Source organism: Halichoerus grypus, chromosome 2 (assembly GCF_964656455.1).
Source record: "Halichoerus grypus chromosome 2, mHalGry1.hap1.1, whole genome shotgun sequence".
Classification (NCBI taxonomy): Eukaryota; Metazoa; Chordata; class Mammalia; order Carnivora; family Phocidae; genus Halichoerus; species Halichoerus grypus.
Genome location: NC_135713.1, coordinates 174,581,123 through 174,594,431, shown reverse-complemented (window position 1 = coordinate 174,594,431; position 13,309 = coordinate 174,581,123). Strand labels below are relative to the sequence as shown.

General features: G+C 35.5%; 1 protein-coding gene across 7 annotated transcripts in view; it reads right to left on the bottom strand.

Annotated features, from left to right (window-relative positions):
* Positions 1-13,309, bottom strand: part of BCAS3 (BCAS3 microtubule associated cell migration factor) — a 593,075-nt gene that overhangs the window by 437,682 nt on the left and 142,084 nt on the right. For all 7 annotated transcript variants that reach the window (XM_078064169.1, XM_078064164.1, XM_078064176.1 and 4 more), the window contains exon 10: positions 5,819-5,895. In XM_078064169.1, coding sequence (XP_077920295.1) covers positions 5,819-5,895 — 77 coding nt within the window. The remainder of the gene's footprint in view (positions 1-5,818; positions 5,896-13,309) is intronic.

Here is a 13,309-nt window from a genome sequence, read left to right as displayed (position 1 = left end):
CCATTTTCAATTAACAGTGGAAAAGTGGCACAAATTATGCATAAATCAACCACGACACACAGAGTAGCTGTCCACTTCAGAGGGCTTATTAGCATTACCATTAGAATGAAAAAGACATGCCCTTACTCATGACTGACATAAATAAATCAACCTGTCAATTTTCAAAGTGAATCACTAGTTTGACATGCACGACTGTCTCATGTGCTAAGTAACACACCAGAATTAAATCCTCCACTGCTCCTATACTTCCTAAGTTTAGGTTTTCTTTAAAAAAAAAAACCAAAAAACAAAAAACTCATTAGCCAGATTTTTACATTTAAAATTTTTAAAAAATAAAATGACAATAATAGAGTACTAGAACAGCTCCACATCATGTTACGAATTATTTTAAAGGCCTACAGAATTCAGATAGAATCTACCTCTTTCAAAACATAAAAACAAAAAATGCTTATATAATTTAAAACATGACCATCTGATAAACATTAATACATAATTTTTTTGTACTTTTATTCTAAAATCAAAATTTTGGGGGCTCCTGGGTGGCTCAGTCAGTTAAGTGTCTGCCTTCAGCTTGGGTCATGATCCTGGAGTCCCAGGATCAAGCCCCACATCAGGCTCCCTGCTCAGCGGGGAGCCTGCTTCTCCCTCTGACCCTTCACCCTCTCATGCTCTCTCTCTCTCAAAGAAATAAATAATCTTTAAAAAAAAAAAAAAAGGAAGAAGAAAATCAAAATTTTCTTCATCACTGACACTATTAAAAAACAATCCCTCAAAGCAATAACAGTATGTTAAAATGGAATATCTTTAAAAGTCTGATATGAGATGTCAATCTGGCACATGAAGCAGATTTCAAGGTCAGTAGTGAGGAATTTTCCAAATGACAGGTGACTGCAAATGTGGTTTCACATAGGGGAAAACAGAATTTGAAAGTGATCGTTTTAACTAATAAAAATACCTCTCACTCATTCAACTCATTCACTCATTCATTCATTCATAAATACATATTCAAAGAATTATGAAAGGTATCCTCTGCTGCCTCCTGCCACATGTGCAAGGAAAAACAGTATCTTAGAAACACTACCATTTTTTTCTCTGCTTCACGAATAATCAGGAATAAATATATGAAAGCAAGCAATACTATCACTTTTTCAATTCAACTAAAACTGAGTCAGCATTTCTACACAAACATAACTAAGGCCAAAATTTTTGTTTAAACTTTAGGCTTGTTAGAAATTACATTTGCATCCCAATTCATCAAAATTAAAGATAAATCAGAAATTTCTGTAGTGCAAACTCTATAAAATGGACTAATTTCCAGAAAATATAAGTTTAAAAGGCAACGTACAAAAGAGTACATGTGTTATATTATCTTTTGGAAAGAAAGGGAAATATAAATATATATATAACATAATGAAATATATAAGCATGTAAATAAAACATAAATATAAAAACATTATTTAAAAAATTTTTAAGGGGTACCTGGGTGGCTCATTTAGTTAAGCATCAGACTCTTGGTTTCAGCTCAGGTCATGATCTCAGGGTCCTGAGATCGAGCCCCGCATCAGGCTCTGTTCTCAGTGTGGAGTCTGCTTGTCCCTCCCCCTCTGCTCCTCCCCCTTCTCTCTCTCCCTCTCTCTCTCCCATAAATAAATAAAATCTTAAAAAATTATATATCAAATGAAAGCTGTAAAAACAATGAAGGAAGGCATAAAGGGAGAGATAAAGGACAAACTAATCAAAATAATATACGGACACAGTATTTGACTGCACATCTTCAGTTTTAGGCAGAATGGGAATGGACAGAATTGCAAGAAAATCCTGAACTCTTTTTATTTGGTTTGATATTTGTAGTGGTGTGAGCAAGCAATTCTGGGATTACTTTTTCCATTATAGGATTCAACAAATGAAATAAATGTGCTGATTACAGAGTCTCCCATGCAAAACAAGGGACATATAAATAGGAGATGGAGGATGAAACGAAAGAATCCTATGGAAATACCAATGCGTACTCTTCATTTCCAAAATATGTGTGTAAGTGCACAAGTATGTGTTATATGTATATTTGCCAATTTATGTACATATAGAAGTATGTGTATGTATGTAATAATGCAGTGTTTCCAAACTTTGTCCACTGAAAGTGTCTAGAAGCAAAAACAGCCCCATAACAATGAGCACACCTACTGGGCAAAGCTTAGTATCTAAAGCCATGGCCCATTAAAAGGAACAGGGGAATCAGAAGTAGCAGATTCCAGGGCTAAGACAGGACAGATACTAGATGAACCTGAACTTACGATAGCAAATAAGGAAATAGAAAAAAAGTTTAAGTAAAAAATTGATGAAGGCATGTCACTATGTTACAAGAATCAGCCTAAAGGGCTCTCCTTGGTCAACTGTGGGACAGTTTGAAAGCCACAATAATTAACAAACCACAATAATTAACAAACAAAAACATTACAAACCATTAAGAAATAGGAACCCATGAGTCCATGAAAAATACAAATACAGAAAGACAGAGAAAGGAAAGTTCTTGATTACAATAGAAAGTCAAGTGCCTACTGGTTATGCGGAGAGTGAAGGTGAAAACCATTATTTTGCAATCCTCATAGTAAAGATTAGCTCAGGTAAGAATCATCAACGGATGCTAAAATAAGGCTAAAATTTTGATGAAAAGCAGGATATATTCATGGTCTTTCCAAATTGCCTATTAGTTACAAGGGAAAAAATAGGGATTATTCACTTCAGAAACTGGACAAAATCTTGACAAAATTAGTATCACCAATAAAGGACAAATATATATCATGTGCCTCCATTGATGATACTACGAGAAATACAGAACAATATTCTTGTAGTATTCTAGCCAAAAATATATAACCTGAATATAATCAAGAGAAAACATAAAAAAAAAAAAATCAAACTAAAAATCATTCTATTAAAAAAAGGGGGGAGAGGTAAAGGGTAGTGGTAGGGGGCTGTATTCTTCAAAATCATTGATGCTGTAAAAGACAAAGAAAGACTGAAATCTTCCATATTAAAAGAATCTAAGGGGACATCCCAACAAAATATAATACCTGATCCTAGACTGGATCCTGCACTACAAAAAAAAAAAATTTCTACAAACGATATGATAGGGTTAACTGATAAAATTGGAATACGGTTGGTAAATTAGATAAAAGTATTTTTTGAAGATTAAATTGGCTGATAACTTAAGTATTTAGGGGTAATGTGATATATGCAACTTACTCTGAAATAATTAATAGGAGGTCACTTTGAGTAAAAGGTTCATGAGTGTGCTTTGTGTTATTTGTACTGTATTTATTCTTAGAACTTTTCTGTAACCTTTCCTGGTTAAAAGTACATCTAAAGAGAGGCACTGAAAAACAAACCCCTTAAAAGAGCTACCCTATGACCCAGCAATTGCACTACTGGATATTTACCCCAAAGATACAAATGTAGTGATCCGAAGGGGTACCTGCACCCCAATGTTTACAGCAGCAATGTCCACAATAACCAAACTATGGAAAGAACCCAGATGTCCATCGACAGATGAATGGATAAGGATGTGGTGTATATATATATATACACAACGGAATAGTACTCAACCATTAAAAAAAATGAAATCTTGCCATTTGCAACGACATGGATGGAACTAGAGGGTATTATGCTAAGTGAGACAGTCAATCAGAGAAAGACAATTATCATATGATCTCACTCATTTGTGAAATTTAAGAAATAAAACAGAGGATCATAGGGGAAGAGAGGAAAAAATAAAACAAGGTGAAATCAGAAAGGGAGACAAACCGTAAGAGACTCTTAATCATAGGAAACAAACTGAGGATTGCTGGAGGGGAGGGGCATGTGGGGATGGGGTAACTGGGTGATGGACATTAAGGAGGGTACTTGATGTAATGAGCACTGGGTATTATATACAACTGATGAATCACTGAACTCTACCTCTAAAACTAATAATACATTATATGTTAATTAACTGAATTTAAATTTTAAAAATTAATTAAAAAAAACAATCAGTATATATGGCCTCTCGCTTAAAATTTTAGTCAAAGACATTTTCATTGAAAGAGATTGTTACTCCAAAATTCAATTAAATTTTGCAATTCCACACTCAGCCCAAAAACCAAAACAATCAGAAACTGTTACCAAAGCAATCAGAAACTGTTAATAAATACTAGCATTTATGTAAATACTATGGAAAGACATTTATCTGAAAATATTTCTTTCAAAGGATGGTACAGTAATCTGATTAGCAAACTCCTTGTGAATGCCATTGCACTTTCTGGTCTCGGTATGTAATGCTAGGTATTACTGACACTTATCTCAACAAAGGCAAGACAACTGGCACACACCCAGGTGTGCATCTATGAAGGGAGATCCTTCTGCTAGAAAACAATAGATAACTATTTGCATCACACCTACAATTCTAAAGGGGTAGTTTCCCACATGTGAGAATACATCTACAAGAGCCAAAGGACAATTTATACATCTTCTTTTCAGATGTCTCCAGCACTCAAGGAAACATATTACAGATAAAAACATTAGAAGACACCATTACGTCACCACATTGAATTGTATGCCCCCTGTCTTGTTTGAAAAGAGCTATTTTTATGAGATATATAGAAAATCAAGAGAAAGAACAGAATGGAGCATAAATACGGCATTCAGTAAGATGCAAAATACCTATCTGTAGCAAACAGAATTTCGGAAAAAGTATCATGGAATTCATCTACAAAAATAACTTTCTTCAGTAGTTTCTTGATTTTGTGAATTCCAGAGACTAAAGATTTACATGCTCTGTGGTTTCTCCAAATAATTATTGTACTTGCCATATTGAGACTTGTGTCAAGAACTCTTCAATAAATATTATTTCCTATTATTCTTAATATATAATAGCTACATAAGCAAGCTAAAATGAAACAAAAAACAATAATCTTCTCTGAAGTCTAATATTTTTTAGATTTCATTCTATATTCACATGCAGAGTACAACATGGCATAAAAAAGATTTCACTTTTTCTTTCTGAAAATTCAAATTTGTCTTTGGCTTTGAATTGGACATAAAAAAAACTCTTCAATGTATAAATATAATATCTTCATTTACTATTATAACCTTAATAGACAAATGAAATTGATAAGTAACCAGAAAACTCAACAAAATGTGATCACCTGTAATTTAATTACTAAGACAAATGGCTGAACCCTTGTTTAGATTTAGCTGCAGACACATAAAGTCAATTAAATTATTCTATGGCTCGGTTCCCAACCTACCAATAAAAAACAAAAGTCATTCCTGCCTCCTGATTTCTAGCTCCACAGAAACTACTAAGGTAATATCAATGCTGTGCCTAAGATTAATGGAATAAAGCTCTCTCTGTAAAACTAAGCTTAGAAAATTAAGGTCGAGCCCAAATACTGATCCTAAGCAATAAGGGAGATAGGATAATTACTGGGTGCCCAATTAAAATCAAAACCAGGGGCACCTGAGTGGCTCAGTCATTAAGCGTCTGCCTTCAGCTCAGGTCATGATCCCAGAGTCCTGGGATCGAGCCCCGTGTCGGGCTCTCTGCTCAGTAGGAAGCCTGCTTCTCCCTCTCACACTCTACCTGCTTGTGTTCCCTCTCCCGCTGTCTCTCTCTCTGTCAAATAAATAAATAAAATCTTTAATAAAAATAAATAAATAAAATCAAAACCAAACCAAAGAAAATAAACTAGTAAGTTAAATATTCATTATTGGTTGGTAATCACCTTTGGAAAATTCTTCAACACTTGCTCCATTACAAATAATCCAAACATGAGCCATGCCTTACCTTGTTTTCTGCATAAGCAAGCCATCGGCTCCCAAGAGCAATAGGATTCATGTTGGGCCCTGGACAAGGATAGCAGCCTGAAAAATTTGAAATGGCAATATTGAGATATTTAATAAATTTTCTGTTGGTGCATCATATTTTGATGCCATAAAAACAAAACAGCCAAATGGTTTTATTTTTTCAAGTCTCACATAAAATTCCCATAAAACCAGTCATTATTTTAATAGCTAAGTGAAGTTCATTTTTTTTCTCCTCTACAGTTTCCTTTTGGTTTGATGCTGTTCCAATAAGAAACAAATCTGGGAAGAACTGGTAATAACTTTTAGCAAAAATTGGGTATTTTATACAGTTATTCCTAGAACAAGAAAGAGAAGCTAAAAGGAAACAAAGTTTATAAGTCAAGCGACAGTATTGAGAGGAAAGAGAAAGGATACAATTGGTTCAGGAATTTAAAGGCAAAAGATAACAAAGACATACATCTAAAAGGAAATGATACACTGGTGGGAAGAGAAAAACAAAACAAGTACTGAAGTAAGGCACCAATGAAGCAAAGTAATTCACAGAGTGCCTCCATAGAAAGATGATGGAAAACTAATGTACATACTCCTATGTATTTACATTAAGCACTCAATTTCATTCTTCTTGCTTTCATTTCAGTCCAGCCAATAACAAACTAGTAGGAAGGATTGTTTTGTGGTTCTCTCCTTTCAAGAAGAATAAATCAGTCATGACAGTGAACACCTTCGATGCATGGAAACTCCGATACAATCTTCCTGAACTCTACTAACCAAGGCACAACACGATTCAGTCAAGTAAGTGATGTCTGTCATCCTAGAGCCTCTCCTCCCCACTCCCGGCCAAGCCAATAAGGTCTCTGAGTCTAATGCCCTCATCTGTCAACTACACAAAATAATATTCCACTGTCTCACAAAGCTTTAGAGGGACTACTCAAAGGCAACTACAGAATCAGACAACATAAAAAGCCTAACGTAAAGAACTGGTTTATCATTCCACAAGTATCTGGTTAATATTTTTACAAATGTTTTCCTCTAAAAGGTACACTAGAGGATCAAACTGATCTATTTCACAGTTTATGTCCCAATTTGGAATCTAAATTTATACAATCATGAGACAGACAAGATTCCATAACAATAATCTTTTCTTCCTGTAGCAAAATAGACAAATTACATGAATCATATGAGCATAATAGCAAAAAAATAGCATGACCTGAATTGTAAACTGCACACCTGACAATTCCCTACACAGCAGAAAGTCCCAGTCTATGTTACTGATCCTAAGAGGTATAGAGTTACCAATGTATGATCATGTCTTATGCAAAAGCATACTTAATAATGAGAAAAAGAACAATAATGAACTACTTTAAGATTTACTTTCAATAACAAAAATAATTTATATGTTCTGTGATATATTATTTTAAAATTTATTTGGTCTTCCTCCCACTTGATTAAAGGGGTATGTAAGAATTTGTTGTGTTCACTGCTGAATCTCCACTGCCTAGAATAATACCTGAACACAGCTTAATAAATATATTCGAACAAATTTGCACCTAAATGAAAGTATGTTTATATGACACTGGCAAAAAAGTCATCTACATAAAAAAACTTTTCAAATACTCAAATAGTGTGCTGACCTAAAAGTCAGATCTTTCATTTTAAACTATTTTTTAAAAAATAGGAATCTTTAAAAAAAAAATAGGTATCTTTCTTAAACTTGTATCCCATGTTGGGTCACCTGGGTGACTCAGACGGTTAAGCTTCTGCCTTCAGCTCAGGTCGTGATCTCAGGGTCCTGGGATCGAGCCCCACATCAGGCTCCCTGCTCAGTGGGGAGTCTGCTTCTCTCTCCCTCTCCCTTCGTCCCTCCCCACTGCTCCTTCTCTCTCTCTCAAATAAATAAATGAAATCTTAAAAAAAAAAAAAAAGCCATGTATCACATGTTTTCTGATTCAGAAAGCCTTGTGTGTAGCAATGTTTGGCATCCTAAAATGCTAGTGTCACGGTGTTCACGGGCACTAAAGAAGCACACACTGCTGCTGCGTCCCTCACACAGTAGTTTTCTTTCTTTCTTTTTTTTTTTTTTTTTGGCTTTTCTACATTTTAATTTTATTTTTTAAGATAATACCATAGAGAAATGCTACTGTTTTTTTCCTTACAGCATTTTTTAATTTAAATTCAATTAGCCAACATATAGTCCATCATTAGTTTTGATATAACGTTCAATGATTCATCAGTTGTGCATAACACCCACACAGTTGTCATTTGAGCTCCTTCAATCGCCATCTATTTTGAGTTTTCCTTTTTATTTTTTTAAAGATCTTATTTATTTATTTATTTGACAGAGAGAGACAAAGCGAGAGAGGGAACACAAGCAGGGGGAGTGAGAGAGAGAGAAGCAGGCTTCCTGACGAGCAGGGAGTCCGATGCGGGGCTCGATCCCAGGACCCTGGGACCATGCCCTGAGCCAAAGGCAGACGCTTAACCAACTGAGCCACCCAGGTGCCCCAAGTCTTCCTTTTTTAAAGAAGATAAAGAACTTCTAAAGAAGATAATGGCCCTAAGAAAAAGTCCGTATGTCATATGAAATACAAGGTATGAGCTTTCTAATTTTTTACTCATCTTTTAAAAAAAAACCTTTTTGTTTATTTCAGTGTTTAAAGGGTTCTGTTTGGGATGTTTTGGGTTTTGGGAAAACTGACCTCTAGGTAACTTCGATATTACTATATCCACTGATGCACACTATGGACACATATTATGGACACATACAAAGGATAAAGGCACACTAAAATAGTGCAAAGACAATACATTCCAACATATGCTGTACAGTATTTATATAGATTTTATTATTACACTCCCACTGAGTAACCTAATTCATACACATACTCCATAGATATTTTCAGAGCTGAAGAAATGCATATAAATATGGCCTATAAGAAAACTTCGCCCTTTTAAATATTTTTTTGGAAAATTTCCCCCTTTTAAAATGTCATGAAAAAAAGAACCAAATGAAAAACAGAAATAAATACTTGTGAACTGCAGCATTACATTAGAGGTAACTAATCTCCTAAACTTTAAAGTCAATATAATCTAACTCTCAATCAATTCTGATATTCATCTCATCTCAATAGATCTTAATAAGTATATTCTCCATTCCAAATACTAGAAGATAATACTAGAAGATACTAAGGAAAAATGTAGTTCACAATTCATTTCACTTTTTGAGTCTATGTTTTTCGAAACTCAGTGGACCTCAAGAATTATAGTGTATTGGAATGAAAGCAAATTGTTTTTCTGCTCTCCAAAAAACATTTTACAGCTGGAATCAGCAGACCATCAGCCACTCAGCACTATCCCAACTTTATAAGCATGACTCCTTTAAAAATTAACCATTGCCTCCAGCTAAACTTTGAAAACAAGGAGGGGGGAAAAAACCGAAATCCCTATAATACTAGGACTTAATGCTAACATGTTTACAATGTTTGTGAACAAAGTAAGAGAGGTGGATATTAAAAAACAAAACAGAACAAAAAAAACCCTGAGATTTCCAAATTTAAATACAGGTAAGATCCAAGAAAAGCACACTGAATGAAGATTCCTCCATTACCACAGAAATATTTTAAAAGGCACAAGAGACTGATGCAATTTTTGATGGCATCCTCCCTTAATGTTGGTCCCTAGCGGGAAGGTGACCTGAACCTATTTTGAAAAACAAAGGATTCAACTACCCTCTGTAATACTCTGCCTAATTTTTCTTGGTAAAGATGACTCAAAAGGTTTCAGACTGTTTTGAAAAAAACAGATGTCTATATTTATGGTCATCTGACTCTCAAAAAGGGTAGCAAGACAAGACAATGAGGAAAGAATAGTCTTGTCAACAAATGAGGATGGGTCAACTGCATATCCATATGCTAAAGAATATAACCCTGACCTCACACTGCGAACAAAAATTAACTTGAAATGAAATCAGACTTAAATGAAAAAGTTAAAAGTCCTGCTCTCTTCCCCAGCACCACCTGCAGAGGTGGCAGCCATTTCCTACTTGGCAACATGGCCACCCTCAGACCTCTGGGGAAGCCCAATATCGTTAAAAAGAGGACCAAGCAGTTCATCCGGCACCAGTCAGACCAATATGTCAAAATTAAACGCAACTGATGGAAACCCAGAGGCACTGACAACAGGGTGCACAGAAGATTCAAGGGCCAGATCTTGATGCCCAACGATGATAATGCAAGCAACAGGAAAACAAAGCACATGCTGCCCCAGTGTCTTCTGAAGTTCCTAGTCCACAATGTCAAGTGCAACAAACCTTACTGTGCAGAGATTGCTCACAACGTCTCCTCCAAGGACTACAAAGCCCCAGGGAAAGAGCAGCCCAGCTGGCCATCAGAGTCACCAAGCCCAATGCCATGCTGCGCAGCCAAGAAAATGAACAGACAGCTTATGTGCACATTGTATTTGTATTAAAATAAATAAATAAATAAAACTATCAAAAAATGTTAAAGTACTAACCTCTTGGAACAAAACATAGTGGTAAATCTTCATACCCTGAGATTAAGCAATGCTTCCTTAGATATGACACCAAAAGTGTAAGTGATAAAAGAAAAAATAGATAGGGGCGCCTCGATGGCTCAGTGGGTTAAGTGGCTGCCTTCAGCTCAGGTCATGATCCCAAAGTCCTGGGATCGAGCCCTGCTTGGGGCTCCCTGCTCAGAGGGGAGTCTGCTTCTCCCTCTCCCTCTGCCCCTCCCCCCCATTCCTGCTCTCTCTCTCTCTCTTTCTCTCTCAAATAAATAAAATCTTTTAAAAAAAAGAAAATAGATAAATTGGACTTCGTAAAACTAACACGTTTGTGCTTCAAAGGACATAACTAAGAAAGAGAAAAAACAGAATGGAGTTTTATAAAACATATGTCTGATAACTGACTTGTATCCAAAATATAAACAGAACTATTACAACTCAAAAAAGAAAACACAAATAACTCATAAATTTTAACAAAGAAGATATATGCTAGTGAATGAACACATGAAAACATGCTCAATATCATTAGCCATCAGGGAAATGCAAAGCAAAGGTATAATCAGATACCATTTCATGAGACAACAATAGGATGGCCATAGTCAAAGAAAGGTCGTAACAATCAACAGTGGGAATGTGGAGAAATTGGAACTTTCATACACTGCAGGTGGGAATGTAAAATGCAGTCACTCTGCCTGGCAGCTCTTCAAATAGTTAAGGATAGAATTACCATATGACTCATCAATTCAACTCCTAGGTGCATACTCAAGAGAAATGAAAACATATGTCCACACAAATACTTATACCCAGGAGAACTGAAAATACAGTTGACCCTTGAACAACATGAGTTAGAACTACACATGTCCACTTATACATGGGTTTTTTATAAAACAGTACTGTAGATATATCTTCTCTTCCTTATAATTTTCATACTAACATTTTATTTTCTCTAATTTAATTATAAGAACATAGTATATAATATATACGTCATACAAAACATGTATTAATTGACTGTTTGTTATTGATAAGGTTTCTGGTTAACAGCAGGCTAAGTTTTTGGAGAGTCAAAAGTTATATGCAAATTTTTGACCGTGCATGCAATTGGCACCCCTAACCCCCACGTTGTTCAAGGGTCAACTGCATATGTCCCCACAAAAAAACTTTCATTCGTGAAAGCATTATTCATAATAGCCCAAAAGTGGAAACAAACTAAACATCCATCCCCTGATGAATAGATAAATGTGGTATTACCCATACAATTAAATATTATTCAGCAATAAAAAGAAATGAAGAAAAATGTTCCATTGTCTGGATATACCATAGTTTATTTAACCATTCACCCACTGCTGGACATCTTGATTGCAATGTGAATAAAGTTGCAATAAACAACTGGGTACAAGTTTTTTAAGTGGACAACCGTTTAAAATTCCTTTGGGTAAATACCAAAGAGTGTGATTGCTAGATTGTATGGTAAGAGTATGTCTAGTTTTGTAAGAAACTGCTGAACTGTCCTCCAAAATGGCTGTATTATTTTGTATTCCCACCAGTAATGTATGGGAGTTCCTGTTGCTCCACATCTTTGTCAGCATTTGGTGTTGTCAGTGTTCTACATTTTGGCCAGTCTCATGGGCATGTGGTGGTATCTCAGTGTTTTAATTTGAATTTCTCTGATAACATATGATGTGGAGCATCTGCTCATATGCTTATTTGCCATCTGTATTATCTTCTTTGGTGAGCTATTAGGATTTTTGGCACATTTTTTAATTGGGCGGTTTCTTTTCTTCTTCTTGAGTTTTAAGCATTCTCTGTATATTTTGAATAACAGTCCTTTATTGGATGCGTCCTTTACGAAGACTTTCTCCTAGTCTGTGGCTTGTCCTCTCATTCTTTTGATAGTGTCTTTTGCAGAGCATAAGTTTTTAATTTTAATGAATTCCACCTTATCAATTATTTCTTTCATGAATTGTGCCTTTGGTGTCGTATCTAAAAAGTCATCACTATACACAAGGTCATCCAGGTGTTCCCTATGTTATCCTCTAAAAATTTTATACTTTTGTGTATTACATTTAGGTCTGTGATCCACTTTTAGCTAATTTTTGCAAAGGATGTATAGTCTGTGTCTAGCTTCAGTTTTCCACACGGGAATGTACAGTTGTTCCAGTACCATTTGTTGAAGAGACTATCTTTGCTCCCTTGTACTACCTTTGCTCCTTTGTCAAAGATCTATTTCTGGGCTCTCTATTCTGTTCCACTGATCTAATTGTATATTCTTTTACCAGTGCCACATTGTCTTGATTACTGTAGTCTGATAGTAGTAAATCTTGAAGTCAGGTAGCAACATGGCAGAAACTTGAATCATATTACTAAATAGAAGTCAATCTGAGAAGGCTACATACTATATGATTCCAACTGTATGACAGCCTAGGAAATGCAAAACCAGGCAGATAACAAAAAGATCAGTGGTTGCTGGGGGAATGGGGAGGGCAGAGTTGAACAGGTAGAGCAGCGGGATTTTTAGGGCAGTGAAAATACTCTGTAATACAGATACTACAGTGATGGATATATGCCATCATATATTTATCGAAACCCACAGAAGGTATAAAACCAAGATTGAACCCTAAGGTAAACTATGAACTCTGGTTGATAATGATGTGTCAATGTAGCAAATGTACCACTCTGGTGAGTAACACTGAAAATGGGGGAGGCTATGCATGTGTGGGGATGGTGAAATCTCTGTATCTTCTGTTCAATTTTGCTGTGTGCTTAAAACTGCTCTAAAAAAATAAGTCTTTAAAAAAATTTTTTTTAAGATTTGTTTATTTTAAAGAGAGAGAGAGCTGGGCAGGGGGCAATGGAAGAGGGAGAGAAGCAGACTCTCCATTGAGCATGGAGCCCAATACAAGGCTCAATCTCACCACCCTGAGATCATGACCTGAGCCGAAACCAAGAGTCAGATGCT